This window comes from Equus przewalskii, chromosome 3, assembly GCF_037783145.1.
Source record: "Equus przewalskii isolate Varuska chromosome 3, EquPr2, whole genome shotgun sequence".
Lineage (NCBI taxonomy): Eukaryota > Metazoa > Chordata > Mammalia > Perissodactyla > Equidae > Equus > Equus przewalskii.
In genome coordinates this window covers 112,455,116-112,474,109 of record NC_091833.1, presented here as the reverse complement: position 1 = coordinate 112,474,109, position 18,994 = coordinate 112,455,116, and the positions used below count along the sequence as shown (strand labels likewise).

Here is an 18,994-nt window from a genome sequence, read left to right as displayed (position 1 = left end):
GAATTCCAATGTCGGTTGCTAGGAATTCACAACCTGTTGATTGACACATTGTCAAAATAGAAACAGTCCACTCCTCAAGGAGCTTTCACTCTTGAAAGGGAGACAGACAAGATGCTGGTCAAAGGGAGGAGGCATGGGGAGTCTAGTTTCGGAGAAAGCTGCTGTCTGAGAAATCTTCATAGGAGAGGCTGAGTACATTTCGCTCGGAGTGGTCCACACACGTAGCACATCTCTGTTTGAATTCTCATGTTAGACCTGAATCGAAATCTCCCTTCTAGTGTGGCTTTCACTCTCCTTGCATGCCCTTGGGCTGGGTACTTAATCTGTAGTCCCCTACCCCACCACTGTTTCAGCATGTGTAGAATGGGACTCACACACTTGGCAGGACCAATGTCTGCTGGCTATGGGGTGGGTGCCCAGCGCACTTTCGTCCTTCGCACCCACATTCCCTTTTCGAAGGTCTGGCCCCAGCGCTGCCCTCTGCACGTGCCTGGCAGGCGTCCCTCTCGCTCCCACAGGCCGCCGCGGCTCTCTCTGTGTAACGCTCTTCTGCTCCTTGTCGGTCTTTGCCTTGTGCTGTGACGAGTGGGTATGAGCCTTGTCATCTGGATGAGATCTGAGGTGTCGGGCTCAGGGACTGTGTCTGATTCATGTTGCCTTTGGAAAAACTGCACACAACTCCAGGATGGCCCAAATTCCTGTTCTGGAAATGGTTGTTTTAGGGAGGTTCGTGGCTTTGTGACTCTGCCAATGGCAGTGAATCCAGTGCCATGTCAAACAAACGAGCAAACGGCAATGAAAGGGTCTTTTGAGGATATTAACTTAGGCTAAAAATACCACGCACACTGGCTGTGACCTATGCTTTCCTATAGTGGGAGGATCCTGTCTTTGTCCCTCCCTCCCTTCGTCCTCCTCCATCCTTTGGTTCTTCCTTCTTCCCTCCTTCCTTCCCTCCTCATCATTCCTTTCTTTCTCCTTCACCCCTCCTCATTCCTGCCTCCCTCTCCTCCCCTTCTGTTCTGTTTTCTTCCCTCCCTCTCTCCCTCCTTTTCTCCTTTTCTTTTTCTTCTTCTCTCCCCTTGTCCTTCCTTCCTCTCTCCTTGCTCCCTTCCTTCCTTTATCCTTCTTTCCCTGATCTTCCCCACTCTCTCCCTCCTTCCAGAAAGACTCCAAGCACTGGGGCCTGAGTCAGTTGGTGAAGGGTGGTGCCATTTCCCAGGATTGGGAAGACAGAGGAAGAAGCAGGAGTGGGGATGCAGAATCAAGGTTTCTCTTGTGGATGCGTTACATTTGAGATGTCTATTTGACCCCAACCAATGATGGAACAAATGAGGCAATAGAGAGAGAGCACATAGTAGGTGTTCGATAAATAGTGGCTGTTTCGACACTCAGCAAGTTGCCTCAATAACATAACCATTCAAATGAGGCGTGTGGGTGGTGGAAGTGGCGCTGGCCCTGGAAGGCATGACTTAATGCCTCAGCTATATTACTGCCACCTTTCTGAGGCCCGGTTTCCTCAGCAGTAAAATGAGAATCCTGACTGCCTCTCAGGGAGGAGCTGGGAGATGTCGAGGGAGCACAGTTGGCCAAGCCCTCTCCATCCCTGTAAGAGAGCCACAGTTCGTCAGAGAAGAGGAGGCCAGTTATCCCAAAGGAGCGTCGGGAGGCCTCGGTGCCAAGGGAAGTGCCTTCAGCCCCAGCAGGGACTGGGTTTCTCTGGAATCGTAGCTGGAAAGACGGGTTTGACTTAGCTCTGCCCTGGCTTCTGTGACAGTCTTGGACGTCTGGGGCTCTGAGACAGAGCCAGCCTGGGGCATTCCAGGCACTGAGGTTTTCCAGAGAAAGTTCTTGGGTTTTGTTATGGGCTGTGAGGCATTTCTTCAAGCGGGAAACATTCTATTCCACCTACTGGGTGTGAGAAAGTGAAGACTTCCTTTGGAACAAAATATTGACCTATGTAAAAAAAAAATGCAATAGAGATGGTGGATTATTAATCCAGCTCCTCTATTTGCTAACTAAAGGCCTTGATTTTTTTTCGAAGAAATGACCACAGCCGCTGTATCTTGTGTCATGCGCAGTGACATGAAAACCCAGTGAATAGCTGCTTCCTCCCATTAATTACCAGAGGCCTGCTTTTGTCCTGTTTCTAGTCTCTTACAAGACTGCAGTGGTAAAGGTAGTTTTTTTTCTTGTTTCTGTCCTGTCTCAAGCCCAGGGAAGTGTTATTAACACAAAGTTATGGGAATGACAACGATAAGAGTAATAGCTATATTTATTGGGTGGTTCGGAATGCTGGTACATTAGAAGCATTGTCCCAGTTATTTGTCACAGCAATTCTTTCTTTGTGCGCGTGAATAGTCACCCCCAAATTTACTCCTTTTGTGAAGTCAGATTTTTATGTAGTGCTTTTTTCTTAAAATTTGGCACACCTGTGTGTATGACACATTGCCTCTCTGTCCAGCACGCCATCCCCGGAAATGGGCTGCTCAGAGCACTATGCTCATCGTCCTTTAAGGGACTGGAAGTAAAGGGGCAGATGTGAGCTGCTTATGTAAGATCAGCCCGGGGTGGCGGCTGTGCAAGTTGTAGAGATAAAGGTCGGACACACAATGATGGGTTTTGGAAACAGGCTGTCCCCAAGTGTGAGAGAGTGAAGGTTGCTAAGAGAGATGGGACCGAGGACATGTGTGAAGAGGGGCAGGCGTCATGGGGATGGTGGCAGAGAGCAGAGGAGAGGGACTCAAAGATGCAGCAGGAGTCCCTGCTGCTCAGGGAGCCCACAGGCTGGTAGTGCAGCCAGGACTCGCGAGGAACCACCGGAGGATGGTCGACCGGATTGCAAAACCTGGTGTGCGGTCACACGGCAGCGTCCGGTGCCGCAGAGGAGGGAGCGGTCAGGCTGGGTCCTCGTGGGATTCCAGCCCGCCTGCTGACTTCAGGACAGATGCAGCGAGTTCCTGAACATCGAGCCAGGCTGCACTTTGTTCTTCCTCCTCAGAATGCGTGCTCCTCCTATAGCCTCACTCTCCGGCAGACGCAGCCTCTTCCAGACACTCCTCGTTTCCTGGAGCTTCTGTCCCTGCTATGGGTATAGCAAGCCCCAAGTCAGCGTGCCCCAGCAATTCTTCGCCTTCTTGTTAAAGACAGCTTTATTGAGATGTAGTCCACATACTCCACAATTCGCGCATGGAACGGGCACAAGTCAATGGTTCGTAGTGTATTCACAGACATGTCAACCATCACCACAGTCCATTTTAGAACATTTTTCTCATCTCAAAAAGAAGCCCTGCACCCTTCAGCTGTCATCCCCTATACCTCTTATTCCCCCCTAGCCCAAGGCCACCACTAATCTGCTTCCTGTCTCTAGATTCGCGTAGTCTGGACATTTCCTGCAAATGGAATCACGTAGCATGTCATCTTTGTGACTAGCTTCTTTCACTTGGCGTAGTGTCTCAATCTCACAGCGCCTCTCGAGGTGGGTGTTATCACGCCCATTTACCAGACCAGCAAGCTGAAGGGGCTTCAGGAGGAGGGCTGAGCCCCCATCTCTGGAAATATTCGAACAGAGTGAGACAGAGAAGAGGGACAAGCTGCTCGCTTTGGGGTGGACGATATGATAGCAACAGGCGACCGAGAGGGCAAACCCCCTCACTTACACTTGGCTCCTGTCTTCTCCATCGAGCGGGAGGATCTTTGGAACTTGCAGAGAGCAACAGAGAAGGGAGCCGAGCCCACAGCATGGAGACAACTTTTGAGGTGGCTGGGCAGGACCTTTGGGTCTGGTTTTCTTCCACAGCCTGGACTGAGCTCCCATCTGTGCCAGGCCCTGTCTGGGCTCTGAGGATGCCAGAATGATCAGGCCCTGCACGGAGAGGTGCAGGAGAGGGCGAGGACGGTGCAGACGATGAGGGGCAGTGGAGCATGATGTCTGAGAGCATGGCCCCTGTGCAGGGCATATAGATCCTCTTCTCTGCCTCAGTTTCCTCATCTGTAAAATGGGGATGTTGATACTGCCTGTCACATAGGGTTGTTACGAGAATCCGTAAGTTAGTACATATAAAATGCTTAGAGAAGCCTCTGGCGCATAGTAAGAGAAATGTATTATTATTATGAAATAAATTATTCAGTATTATGATGTGCAGGGGTGGGTGGGTGGGCAAAAGAGTAGCCTGGGCATGAGGGGGTTTGGAGGTTTAGGGAAGGGTCCCCAGAGGAGGATGTTTTGTTTTTGCTGGAGTCTGGAGCGAGTCCAGAGATGCTGGCAAGATCTGTGGTAGGTAGAACCCTACACGCAGACTTCAGACCTTGGCTTTGTCCTGTGGGTAATGGGGAGCCATTGAAGATTTTAAAGAGAGGGAAGGATGTGATTGTATTTGCATTTCAGAATGATCGCTCTGTCTTCAGGGTGTGACCCAAGTTTCAGAGGAGTAATACAGGAGGCTGGAAGATGACCCTGAGGAATCAGCTGACAAGGGGAGGAATAGGAATATGTCCTGAATTTTAAAAAGATGAAAGAATACAGAGAATGTAGAGAACTGAGCACAGCAGTGACACCCAGCAAAATTCTGGAGCAAATCAATGCACAGGGGGTTTCGAGCAATTTCCTCAGGAAGGGGAGCAGTGACCCCCAAGACCCAGCCTGAGGTCACTATGAGAGAGTTTTACCTAACTGCGTGCACTTTCTGACTTATTTGTTTGTTTGGGTGGGATCCCTGGTCTAATAGAAAATACGAACATAACGTCAGGATTTCAGCATCAGCAAGAGCATGTGGCTGCCCAAAAAGCTGATGATGGTTTGGCATTCCTTGGAAAGGAAGTCAGACTGCACGTGGCGTGTCTTGTGCCCCTTTGAGCCTCACGTGGGCACCTGTAGGAGGGGGGCCTGGGAGGAGTGAAAGGATGTTCAGTCCGGAAGAGAGAGGATGTGGAGACGGCAGGGTAGAAAATGCTGCCGCCTCACTGCCTCAGCTCCAGGCCCTCCTCTGGCTTTCCGCAAACAAGAGTCCCTTCTTCAGGGAAGCCTTTCCTGACCCTTCAGACCCGTGCGGCTCCTGGGATGTGAGTTCTCAGAGTACCCTCTTCATCGTCTTCCAGCACTAATCAAGCAGGGGGTCGTGTTATTCAGTGTGTTCGTTGATCTAACCAGATTGTGAGCTCTCGAAGGCAGGGATCCTGTCTGAATGTGCTCCCCATTGTATCCTGAGCTCCCAGCCTAGCACCCGACATGTAATAATATTTGTTGATTACATTGATATTTACTGAATCATCAAATGAGTGAATGCATGGATGAATGAATGAGTGAGTGAGGGATGACAGAATCTCCAGGGAAGAAGATGGCACTTCTGGGAGACTGACTGCAGTTCGAAGTAAGGAAGAACGTTCTAATATGAGCACCAGTTGGTGATGGTAGGGCACACTTTGAGAGATGGGGCACCTCCCCAGAGGAGGGGGAGCCCTGGTCCAGGTGGAGGCCAGGTGGCCGCCGGTCTTGATGCAGTGGGAGGCATCCTTGCATGAGATGGGCGATGCAGACTAACTCTGTGGGACCGTCCACTTCTGAGAGCCCACAGTTTAAGATTGTAGACTCCTAGGAGGGGTCTGGGTGCCTAACACAGAGGATGGGCCTCCCTTCTGCCAACAGTAGACGCTAGGATTATTCTCAAGTCATGTGACTGGTAAACTTTCTGATTTAAACTTTTCTTTGTGGTTGAGTGATGATGATCATAACATCCTATTTGTAGAATTTTCTATGTGTGGGGCACTGTTCTGGGTGCTTTTAATGTAGTGACTCATTTAATCTCCTCTACAACCCTATGAGATAGGCAATCTTATTATTATCCACATTTTACAGATGAGGAAACTGAGGCACGGAGAAGTTAAGTAATTTCCCAAGGTCATCACCTAATAAGTGATAAAAAACAGGATTTGAAGTCAGGCCGGCGGCTTCTACCCCTGCACTGCACTGTCTTTTTATAGCACAATCGATTTATGTCACTGTTCCGTGGACGTCCAAAATTACATTTTCTCTTTTTGAGGTATGCAAGGTGACATTATAAAACCAAGTTTATTGATTGTGTGATTCAGTTCTTCTGCGTCCTCTCTTATGTTTTGTCTGCTAGATCTGTCTGGTTCTGAGATCTTCCACTCTGTTCTTTCAGACGGTAAACATACAAAGCACAAACTATTTTATCTGGGTGCACATGTGACTAGTACCTCCTCCTCATACATTATGTCTTTTCTCGTGTGCAATGATAACGGTAGAAGGATTCTTTATCCTATTTTTATTACATTTAACCTTAAATTCCTTATGATGTGATATTAATATCGCCGTTCCTGCTTTCTTTTTGTTTGTGTTGCCTGGTTCATCTTTGTCCACCCCTTTATTTTCCACTGTTATCACTTTGTTCAAAGTGTGATTTGTATAAAGAGCATATAGCTAGGTTTTATTTTCAATTCAACATTCCCATCCTTGTCTATTAATTAATGGGAGATTTAGATCATTCTAATTTACTGTAATCGTTTATATGCTCGACTTTATTATTTCTGTTTTTCTTTGTGATGATTATAATGATTTATTTTACATATTGTTCCGTCATTTTCCTTTTCCACACGTTTACTTTTTGGAGCACTTGAACATCTTATTGTGATTTTCCTAGTCCATTAATGGCCCTCTTCCTTTTCCTTGTTCTCACAGTCAGGTATATATTACCCCATTCTTATCTGAAAACAAAATACCACACATTTCCCCCAGCGAGACACACTGCTTCCTGCTCCAGGATCCTCCCACTTCCTCTCTACTCCTATGAGACCTGTAGAATACGTCTGCATCCCTCTTTTTGCCCTTTCCCCCCTAGTACCCATCTCTCTACCATGAGACCTTTGAAAGGTTTTTTGTCTCTGCTCCCCACCCAGACCAACCCCAACTTTATCCTGTATCACAAGTCTTTATAGGGCATGTAGATTACACATTTCCAGATAGTTTATCCTCATCCATTTTGATTTAACTTCTTTTATCTTGTTTTCTTTCCTACTAATCTATCTACCTACCTACTGGACTATTCACCCACCCGCCTACCCATCCATCCATCCACCCATCCATCCACCCACCCATCCATCCATCCATCCATCTATTTTACACCAACTCTTGCTCCCTCCCCTCCACTCCCTTCCTCCTTCCTTCCATTACGCCTTCATTCACCCCTCCAATTTTTACAAAGTCTATTGCTCACTCTTGTTCCGTCTCCTCTTCATCTTCCCCAATTTTGAGGACTCTTTCCCAGTTCACTGGTTGTTTGGTTAAAGCCCTTTGTCAGACGAGTTATGTGGATGATATTTTTCCCTCATCCTCTATTCTCTGTTCAGTTGTCACCTTCTCAGAGAGTCCTTTCCTGACCACCTACCATCAGCCTTGCTTCTCTTTGCTGCTTTACTTTTCTTCATGTATTTAGCACTTCTTGACATTTCTTCTGTGTTTATTATTCACTTGTTTGTTTTCTATCTTCCCCATCGAGAGCATATACTTCATTTTATTGACTTTTTTATATCTACAGTGCCTGGAACAGTGCCTGGATCATAGTTGGTGCTCCACAAATGGTTGTTGAGCAAATTATGTTTTGCATATCCTCGAATACCTTTCTGTCTTTTCCCTGACAGGTGGGCCGCATCTTGTCTGGGAATAGGATTCTTGAGCTGCAGTCCTTTCCTTGCAAGTGGGCTCTAGCTACTCATCCACTGGCTTCTGGTTCCCATGCTGCAGATGAGAAGTCTGGCGCCAGCTCATCCCTCTATATTTTGTGCACACCCCAATTTATGCAATATAATATGTGTGCATTTTTGTTTCTCCACCAATCTTGTTTTGAGCCCCTGGCAAAATGCCTTACGTATAGTAGGAGTCCCCAAAATATTTGTTGTATAAATAAGTGGATGGATGGATAGATAGATGAAGGAAGGAAGGACTTTAAGAGTGTGAGAAGGTACATGATGTATTTATCACAGAACTTTTGAAATGTCACTGACAGAGATATTCTAGACCAGTGGTTCTCAAGGTGGGGTTCCAGACCAACAGCATCTGTCCCACCTGGGAACTTGTTAAAGATGCAAATTTTGAGTCTCCACCCCAATCTGTGTTTTAACAAGCCCTCCAGGTGATTGTGATGCACGCTCAAGTTTGAGAACCCCTGCTGTGGACCAGTCTCATTTTACAGAGCAGTGACTTGTCTGAACTCACGTTCCATCAGCGGCACAGCCGGGACTGGTGCCCAGGTGCCCACGGCTACACCCTGTGCTCTTGTCGCCCCAACCAGGTTGCTGTGCCTCATCTTGTTAGTTCTCTTTGTGCTTGCTAGTTCTCTTTGTAATCAAAACGAACCATGCATTTGTCAAACCATTTCAAAGGACTGGGATTCAATCTCCACTCTTACAAAGTTTCTGATTTCACTGGGGTTTTTCCAGGCTTCAATAAAATCTGACTTAGAGTTGTTTCTATAAGGCTTTGAGCGATGGGAAGGAGCCAGGCGATTGCATTACCCTTCACTGCAGGCTTCTGAGGCTGAGCTGTAAGGTTATAGCTCACTTACAGCTCATGCCCTCTCTCTCTCTTGCCATAATGCATGTCACACACGATCCAGTTTCCTCCCGTTGGTGGGAGAGAATGTGTGAATGGTGGTCAATGTTGGCCCAGAAGAGGGATTAGGAACGCTGACGTTGGTCAAGTCCCCATGATCACTATGTTTTTCTCCCTAATTTCTTCGTTTGTTACAAGTTTCTTCTTAATGTATTTGCTATATTCCTTTGTAGGCTTTTTTTTGTATGCGTATTTTTTGTTTGTTTTTACTTTTTGTCAAAGCCATGCTGGATACACCATCAACGAGTGTTTTCTTTCTTCTCTTCACCCAGCATAGACCCTTTCCCTGATGCTACCATGGACCCTCCCATCATTGTTTTAAAGGAAGCTTTCTATTTCAGAAACGCTTTAGATTTACAGAAGAGTTGCAAACGCAGTACAGAGACTTTCTGTGTACCTGTATATCCCTCACCCTTATTCTTCTCAAGAATAAGCATTTTAGGATTAGAGAACTGAGATTTTTGAGCAGAGCCGTGACATTCTTCGACTGATCTTTTTTTGCCAAAAGCTTCTAGAGGCCTTCTGTTGATTCGGCCAAACTTTTCTTGAATGTGTATCATTTGTCAGACCCTGGGATATGCATGGGGTGGGTACCGTAATAAACAGGACATCATACTGCCTTCTGGCTTCAGATTATCGGGCCAATAGTAGAACTTATTTTATAGATATATATATTTATTTTTAATTGTGGTAAAATACATATAACATAAAATTTACCAACAATCATTTTTAAGTATTGTTCAGTAGTGTTCAGTACATTCACATTGTGTAATCAATCTCTAGAACTCTTCCCTCTTGCAAACTAAAACTGTCCCCATTAAACAGCGCCCCATTCCCCCTCCCTGCCGGCCCTGGCAACTCCTATTCTACTTTCTATCCCTGTGGATTTAACTGCCCTAAGGATCTCCCGAGTACAATCATACAGTGTTTGTCCATCCGTGAGTGGCTTGTTTCACTTGTGAAAGATTCACATGTGAGAGATTATCCTTCCTCTTTAAAGCTGAATAATATTCCATTGTATGGATAGACCACATTTTGTTTATCCAGTCCATCAATGGACACTTGGGTTGCTTCCACCTTTTGGCTATTGTGAATAATGCTGCCAGGAACATGGGTGTACAAATATCCCTTTGTGTCCCTGCTTTTGATCCTTTTGAGTATATACCCAGAAGTGGAATTGCTAAATCAAGTTGAAATACTATTTTTAGTTTTTTGAGAAATTGCCATACTGTTTTCCATAATGGCTGCCCCATTTTACGTTCCCATCAACAGTATGCCAGGCGTCCAATTTTTCCACATCCTTGCCAACATTTGTTGTTGTTGTTTTTTCTTTCTTTCTTTCTCTCTTTCTTTCTCTCTCTCTCTCTGTCTCTCTCTTTCTTTCTTTCTTCCCCCCCCTTTCTCTTTTCTCTTTCTCTCTCTTTTCTTTTCTTGATAGCAGCCATCCGAATGGATGTGAGGTGATGACTCATTGTGGTTTTCTCAGTTGCATTTCCCTAATAATTAGTGAAGTTGAGCATCTTTTCCTATGTTAATTATCCATTTGCATATCTTCTTTGGAGAAATGTCTATTCAAGTTCTTTGCTCATTTTTTAGTTGGGTTGTTTCTTTTTTGTTATTGTTAAATTACAGTTCTTTATACATTCTGGATACTAATGCCTTATCAGATATATGATTTGCAAATATTTTCTCCCATTCTGTGGGTTGGTGGTGTCCTCTGATGCATAAATTTTTTTCATTTTGATGTAGTCCAGTCTATCTACGTTTACTTTTATTGCTTGCGTTTTTGGTGTCATATCCAACGAATCATTTCCAAAGCCATCTTGTAAAGATTTTCCCCTACATTTTCTTCTAAGAGTTTGAGGTTTTACTTTTAAGTCTTTGATTCCTTTTGCATTAATTTTTGTATATAGGGTAAAGTAGGGGTCCATCTTCATTCTTTTGCATGTGACTATCCAGTTTCCCGGCACCATTGGTTGAATCGACCGTCCTTCTCCCATTGAACGGTCTTGGCACCCTTGTCAAAAATCATTTGACCCTATACGTGAGGGTTTAATATAACTCATTTTGAAATGACATCAGTGCATATTATTTATATGTGTGCGTTTCTACCCCCTCCCCCCCCAATTTAGGTAGTATCACATTGTTTGCAGTCATTACCATCATCCTGGGATGCCTTAAAATTGGGTACTTCATTGGATTTTCTGAATGTTTATCAGCCACAGAAGGAGTGTTCCCTGTGACACACGCAGTACATACTCTGCTGCAGGTAAACCACGCAATGTTTATTTATGTTGTCTTGGTTCCTGTTAAGTATGCTCCAGGGTGTAGAAAATGGGGGCAGCACACGGTGAGCTTGAGTCCGTCTCTGAGGTTCGGGTCTTCAGCTGCCTCCACTGTAAAGTGGGACTCTGTGTCCCCTTGGTTATCTTTGTGGGAGTCCTATGAGGCAGAACTGTAATGATGGAGAGTCAGGAAATTCTGCCAAGCCAGGGTCCACCAGAAAAGGCTTGGGGCAATTTTAATATAACACCTTTATGGAGATATAATTCACATACCGTACAATTCACCCGTTTAATGCATATAGTTGCGTCATTTAGTATATTCATAAGGTTGTGCAACCATCACCACAATCAATTTTAGAACTTTTTCATCATCCCCAAAAGAAACCCCGTGCCATTACAGTCACTCTTCTGGGTCATTGAAACACTTTTTGTTTGCCTACTTGTGGATTAAATTCTTTTAGAAATGTATGAGAGGTTCCTTCTCAGCACTGGTCAACTTGGTGTGGCTAAGAAATAAGGATTTGCTATATGTAATTTAAACAGATAGCTTAGAATCAGAAAAATCTCATGTTTGAAAAGAATCTTAGATGGACCTCCAGTATAGCTTCCATTCTTAGCAGAAGTCCCTGGTGATGGCTGTCAGAGTTGGGATCCCTGTTACTCTAATAATGAAAGTGATAATTCATATTTCTGTAGAACTGTAGAGTATGCAGAGGTACTTTTCATTTATCACTTCGTGCAATGACTCCAACAACTCCACAAGAACAGGTGTTGGAGCACCACGTTCATTTCTAAGGCAGAAGCTGGAGGTGAGAGAGGAGAAATGACTTGCCGAAAGCCACAGCCAAGACACGATGATTCTCCTTCACATGAGTCGCCCTGACGACCATAACCGTGGTGCAGTCATACTGTCGCTGCTCAGAGTATTTCTGGATTCCCAGTTTAAGAAGGTCCTCCGGGACCAATTTTCCACCTCCAGAAGGCCACTGATGCCATTGATGAGCTCTGTCCTTTATCACAGCGGTCTCCAGTTTGTGTACCCACGTGACTTGCCGGACAGCTCTCGCTGACCTTAGGATGTTTCCTGAGATCAGACATTCTTACAAGTGAAGCTCTTTGAGAGGACGTGCCGTGTGAGCTCGGCAGCAGTGTGGCTCTGCGGTGGCGTGGTGGCTTGCTGGGGACAAGTTTGAAGGGGTCACCTTGCATTTGAGTTGCTATGGGCTGAAATGGCCGGCCACGCCCCCACAGTTCATATGCTGAGTGTTAACCTGTAGTACCTCAGAATGTGACTTCGTTTGGGATAGCGTCTTTACAGAGGTCATTAAGGCTAAAGGCTAAATCAGGTCCTATGGGTGGCCCTCATAGAGCAGGACTGGCGTCCTCGTGAGAAGAGAAGATTAGGACAGAGGCTCACAGAGGGAAGACCGTGTGAGGATGCTGGAGGAAGACAGCCATTTACAGGCCAAGGAGAGAGGCCTCAGAAGGAACCAACCCTGCTGGCACGTTGGTCTTGGACTTCTGGCCTCTAGAACTGCGAGAAAATAAGTTTCTGTTGTTCGAAGTCACCTTGTCTGTGGTGCTTTGTTATGGCAGCCCCAGCAAACTAATACAAGGGTTAACTGGGGGTTTATTCCAGGGAAGTCAAATCTCATGGTATGAGAGTCTTACAGTGACACCAGCGGCAATGTGGACAGCCTCAGTGAGACCAGAAAGAGCTAACTTCCCTCCTTCCCTCCTTCCCTCCGAGCCGGGCAGACACTGTGCTCGGTTCTGGGGGTACCAGGGTGAGCACCGCGGGCTGCGCCCTCCGGAGCTGTCAGTCAGATGGGGAGACAGTCACAGAAACAGACGATGACAACGCGGGGGCTCGAGGCCTTGACCCAAGTCCTCCGGTGATGAGGGCCAGGGGGGTCTCTCGTCAGCTTTGGGGGGAGTGGTGGTTTCTGCCAGGGAAGAGCCCCAGAGCTGTCAATGAAAGAGAGGTGTGGTGTGTAAGAGGCCATTAAAAGAGGACATTTTGGGGATGTGCGGTCTTTCTACATGACAAGGGAGAAGATGTGTGGGGCTGTGCGGGGAGGTGAGCTGGGGTGACGGGCACAGAATGGAGCCATGGTTTAGCATAGGGCTTATAAGCATGGACTCTGGGCAGACCTGACTCTGACTTATACCAGCTGTGTGACCTCAGGCAAATTTCTTAACCTCTCTGGGCCTCACAGTTCTCATCTGTAAAGTGCCTATTTCATGGGATGATGAGGTTTGGAGGTGCTAATGTGTGTAAAGCACTTTTCAGTGAGCACTTAGTCAGGGCTGATGGCTGCTTAGGAGCTTGGACTTTATCTGGAGGGCAATGGGGAGCCATTGAAGGCTTTAGACAGAGGAATAACCTGGAGAGATGTGAGTTTTCAAAATAATGCTGTTACTTGATGGGTTAGAGATCTGGATCTTCTTAATTTAAAGCATTTTATCAGTCAGTCAATCAATTAATCAATCATTCTCTACTTTACTATGTGCCTTTGCTACATTAGGTGACTGGAGAGTGAAAACCATTATTTTTAAAAATATAGTATTTTTTAAAAAAAATTGTAAAATACTCACAACATAAAATTTGCCCTCTTAGCCATTTTTGAGTGTACAGGTCAGTAGTGCTGAGCGTATTCACATTGTTGTTCTACACATCTCCAGAACTCTTTCAGCTTGCAAAAATGAAATTCTCTTCCCATTAAACACTGGCTCCTGAATCCTCCGCCCCCAGCCCCTGGCAGCGGCCGTTCCGCTTTCCCTCTCTAGGAATTTGACTCCTCTGGGGGCCTCGGTTAAGTGGAATCACACAGTGTTTGTCTTTTGTGACTGCCCTACTTCACTTGGCATAATGTCCTCAAGGTCCATCCACGTTGCAGCCTGTGACAGGATTTCCTTCCTTCCTAAGGCTGAGCAATGTTCCATCGTATGGAGAGGTCACATTTTGTTCATCCATCGATGGACACGTGGGTTGCTTCTGCCTTTTGACTATTGTGAGTAGTGCTGCCGTGAACATGGGGACACAAATATCTTTTTGAGACCCTGCTTTCAATTTTTTTGGATGTGTACCCAGAAATGGAATTACTAGGTTGTATGGTAATTTTAAAAAATTTATTTTTAAATTATAGTAGAACATTACTGAAAAAATTGGAAACGAGAATAAAAATACATCTAACTGTAAGCCCATTAATGGAAACATTTGTTATTGTTTTTATCTATTTCCTCCATTCCTTATACTCAAGTGTACATTCTCGTCAAAGTTTTACACAGGAGGTGTGGAACTATTATGGGTTTTTCACTTTAAAAAAGTTATAAATGAGGGGCTGGGTCTGTGGCCTAGTGGTTGAGTCTGGCACACTCCGCTTTGGTGGCCTGGGATTGTGGGTTCAGATCCCGGGCACAGACCCATACCACTTGTCAAGCGACACTGTGGCGGCAACCCACATATAAAATAGAGGAAGATTGGCACAGATGTTAGCTCAGGGCTAATCTTCTTCAGAAAAAAAAAATTATAAATGAAACAGTACATAAAATATTGACCACCTTAAATTAATTTTGTTTCCTTAAAACAGGTGATTTTATTTTATTTATTTTGGTGAGGAAGATTGTCACTGAGCTAACATCTGTGCCAATCATCCTCTGCTTTATGTGAGATGCCACCATAGCGTGGCTTGATGGCCAGTGTGTAGGTCTGTGCCCAGGATCTGAACACGCGAACCCTGGGCTGCAGAAGCAGAGTGGGCAAACTTAACCACTACACCACCAGGCCAGCCCCCAAACAGGTTATTTTAATCAAACTTTGCTCAGTAACAGAGACGGCACTGCACATGTGCCAGACGGGAACCCATAGCCCTGGGATGACCCTGGAACCAAGAATCTTCCTTCAATAAGGAAAACCCAGCTTCAGGCAGCCCAAGCTGCCCATATATGGACTGATTCAAGACTAGCCGATCAGCTTACATGGGCCCAGCTGTAGCTTAGAAGCCCCTAACTCCTTAAGTTTTGCCCCAAACTCTGGATCCCAGAGACAGATTTGAGAGCCTTGCCCCCTGTCTCCTCGCTGCTCAACCTCGCAATAAAGCCTCTTCTCAAAAGCTGGTGCCATAGTATTGGCTTTGAGCCCTTACTTGGTAACATAACTTCTCTGTGTTGCTATGTAGTCTTTATAGAAGCACCAATTAAGTAGCTGTCTAACTTAGAATTCATTGGTGAATGCTAGATTACTTGACCGTTTCCCTATTGTTGGGCTGAATGTCATCTTTACCAGGAGTCACTGCTATCCGTTTTTTAAATTGTCAGGTATTTCAACAATCATACCCCGAAAGTGTTTTCCAGAGCAGGACAGTAAGTCTTAGGTAAAACAAGGTGGAAGAGATAGTCTGTATAAGTGTATTTTCCTTTCGGCTGTCTGGCTTTCTTTTTATGGCACTTAATTGCAAAATGAAGATGAAATGAGACAAATTTATGAAGTGCCCAGCATGGTTTGGCATACAATAGATGCTAGTACAGGGCTCCCCTGATCCGTGGTTTTGCTTTCCGTAGTTTCAGTTACCCGTGGACCACCATGGTCCAAAAATATTAAATGGAAAATTCCAAAAATAGACAACTTCTGAGTTTTAAATTGCACGCCATTCTGAGTGATGAAATCTCGCGCCGTCTCTCTCCACCTCATCCGAGGTGTGACTCGTCCTCTGTCCAGTGGATCCACGCTGTAGACGCCACCCGCCTCTCGGTCACTAAGCAGCCGTGTCAGTTATGAGACCGGCTGTCGCAGTATCGCAGTGCTTGTGTTCAAGTCACCCTTATTTTATTTAATAATGGCCCCAACGTGCAAGAGTAGTGATGGTGGCGATTCGGCTATGCCAAAGAGAAGCTGTGAAGTGCTTCCTTTAAGCGAAAAGGTGAAAGTTTTCAAGTTAATAAGAAAAAAAGTCATATGCTGAGGTTGCTAAGATCTATGGTAACTTTTATTACAGGATATTGTTATAATCATTCTATTTTATTACTAGTTATAATTGTTAATCTCTTACTGTGCCTAATTTATAAATTAACCTTTATCATAGATACATATGTATAGAAAAAACACAGTATACATAGGGGTCTGTGCATCTGCGGTTTCAGGCACCCACTGTGGGTCTTGGAACCATTCCCCGCAGACAAGGGGGGTGGACTAGTGTATGTGTTTGTGTCTAAAATTAGGCCCCAAATATTTTAGGAGTTCAAATGCTGCCTGGTACCTGGGAGGTGCTCCTTCAATGCCAGTGAATAAGTTGACAGTGGAGAATGTTCACTGAAAATGTCCCCACTCCAGGCACTCTTCTAAGTAGTTGACATGCATTATCTTATTTAATTGCTCATGACACCCTCCAAGGCAAGTTCCGTTGTCACCCCCACTTCACAGATGGGAACCACATGCAGACAGGCTCCTTGGCTTGCCCAAGGCCACGGCCGCCAGAATCCGCGCAGGTCCGGTACCAGCCTCCCGGCGTTCGGCGCTTGCCTCGCTTTACTTCTAGTGACTGCACGCCAGGGGCCGGGGCCGCATGGGTAATAGAGTAAAATAAAGGACCAACCCAGATCAATTCTATTCTTCATTTAAAGGACACAAAATTGGGTTTCTGGCCACTGGCGTAGTAACTGTTCAGCGGATATTTCTCGGATGAAGCCTAATGTGGATGATATAAATGGGTTAACAGGCTCGTGACAGGCAGGCTGCCACCCCCAAACCCTCTTCCACGGCAGACATCCTCAGTCGGTCATGGCACCATTTCCTCCTGAACCTGGAGCCTCACCCTCATTCTCCCCAAAGTGCTCTGGGGCACTGTCCCCACTGGGGAGTGGCACTGCCACCCAAGACGAGGATATCGACTCGCCAGTCTTAGGGTGGGAAGTCACTCCCTAACATTTTCCCAAACCTCTTCCTTAAGTCTCATAGCTTCTCAAGTGTGCAAATATGATGATCTCCCACTGATGCGTCTTGCTTTTCTTCCTTTCTTTCCGTCTAGGTATATTTTCTTTGGGGGCATGCAAAGGATGTCATCCAGTCTTTCAAAACACTGGAAAGGTAAAAACCGTGGGTAATTGAATTACATGTTGAATTTGGTGTTCCTCTAGAACAAACAAAACTCATGGCCGCCGTCTTACTTGGGTTGTAAACATGAGACAACTCTCCTCCCCATCCTGACGGGCAGAGCCCTCATCGTGGCCCAGAAGCAAGACCTCCCCCCTCTGGCCTCTTCCTGGGGACCGCCTTGGAAGTAGGAGGATGTGTGTTTGAATTTCCACTCTGCCATGTTAGACATTTCTCCTTTGCGATCCTCAGTTTTCCTCATCTGTAAAATGGAGATAATAGCATAGCCAATCTCTGAGGACGGAAGGAAGTGATCGATGTTGGGTCTATGACTACCTCCATCCACCTCTCTCTTGGGGTGATTGTGAGGATCAAGAGAAAGAATCTATAGGATAATGGGGTGAATTACCTCAGTGCCACCTATTATTATTACTTAAGAAAGCCCTATATGCACACATGAACGCTGCTCTGGGCCAGGTACCCAGACATTTACCATGAGGATCTTTCATCCAGGGGACCTCTGGGGGACTGGGACATGGCCCTTACTTGGCCTTGCTTGTTGAGTGACTGGAGACAAGTCACTCCCTGTCTCTGGGCCCTTTCCTAGACTGGACAGTGAGTGGCTTGAACCAGAGATGCCAATAGCTTGATTTAGCCTGTTTGGTTTGTAGGGCAAAGTGTGGAACATTTTTGAGTTACTTATCACCTTTAGGTTTTCGATTTAGACTTCTCTAGAAAATTTAGACTTCTTCAAACAAAATGGAAGATTTGGCAATGCAAAATGTGCATGTCACCAAAGGGCTAGAACTGAATCAGGGTTGTTCCCTCCAGATGGGAGCTGCCCCCTAAGTTTGCTTCAGTCCCCACCACTCCCTAATGTCATGCTAGACCTGCTTCATTCACTGACATTTCGTGCCAGGCCCTGAAGGCTTAGGAACTTACCACCCTTGGCCTTACTGTTTTTTTCTGGTCTTTTGAGCCAATACTCTACTATCCTACACTTTTAGTACATACAGGGACTTTTCTCCTGATCTGAGAATTCCTCTTGTTGGTTTGAGTCCTTTTCTTTTCCCAAGGGCGAGGTTTAGAGGAACAGCAGCTCCGAAAGCAGAGCTGGAAACATAACTTGAGCTCAGAAATGGCTCATGGAAGCCTCTGCTTTATTGTGGTCCGGGTTTATGGGATCCGAGTATGAGAAAGGAAGCTTGGCATGAGCAAATGGTGTCTGCCTTTAGTTTGTAGGATGGTTTCCAGATCAAACCAGCGGGAGGCTGCTGGCTCGCAGGGAGCTTGCATGGCAGCATGGTCTGCAGCTGCGGGCGGCATTGACATCGGCATCACCCCTCAGGTTCTGTGGGCCTGGCTGTGGACAGCGCCATCTGGACCAGGAAAGTGGAGAAGAAAGGAGAGTTGTGTGCATTATGAGTCAAAGAAAAGCCAGCCAGTCTGAGGCAAACAGCATTGTCTGCGTTTGTCAAAAGCTCTATACAAAGCCTTCCAGAGGCCTCGGGGAAGGCTGGCCACAACCGATAGCAACTGGGCCAGCACCAGGGGCGAGCAGATGGGCAAACACCTGCCTCCCACATGCCTAGGAGGCTGTTTCCTTCTCCAGTTGTGCCTGGACATTACACAGCTGCCCAAGGAAGCCAGGGCTCAAATGAAGGGAGATTTTGCAGGCCGTCGCTCATGGGAACCCTAGAGGGGTCAGCTGGGGCTAAAACTCCGAGGAGAGGCAAGGTCAGGGTTGAGGAGCCAGCTGCACCGTTTTTCCTGTGGACAGATTATGCGAGAGCGAGCTCTTGGTTAGGCAGCGAGGGGGCTTGCTTCCTCCGGGCCTCTGCTCTCCAACTGAGGCATGACCAGCCACAGAGAGAGCTTGAAGGGGTGCCTCTCTCGAATCCCGGGATTGGCCACACCTGTGGCATGCAAGGCCCACTGTTAAGTACCCTGGAAGCTACCAAAGCTGCAGTTTAAACCGGCAGGCATGGCGCGACT

The 18,994-nt window shown here is 46.2% G+C and overlaps 1 protein-coding gene across 1 annotated transcript in view; it reads left to right on the top strand.

Moving 5' to 3' along the window:
* Nucleotides 1–18,994, top strand: part of OTOP1 (otopetrin 1) — a 33,666-nt gene that overhangs the window by 1,489 nt on the left and 13,183 nt on the right. Inside the window, exons 2-3 of the mRNA XM_070615341.1 lie at nucleotides 10,756–10,892; nucleotides 16,935–16,993. Of these exons, the coding sequence (XP_070471442.1) occupies nucleotides 10,756–10,892; nucleotides 16,935–16,993 (196 nt within the window). The remainder of the gene's footprint in view (nucleotides 1–10,755; nucleotides 10,893–16,934; nucleotides 16,994–18,994) is intronic.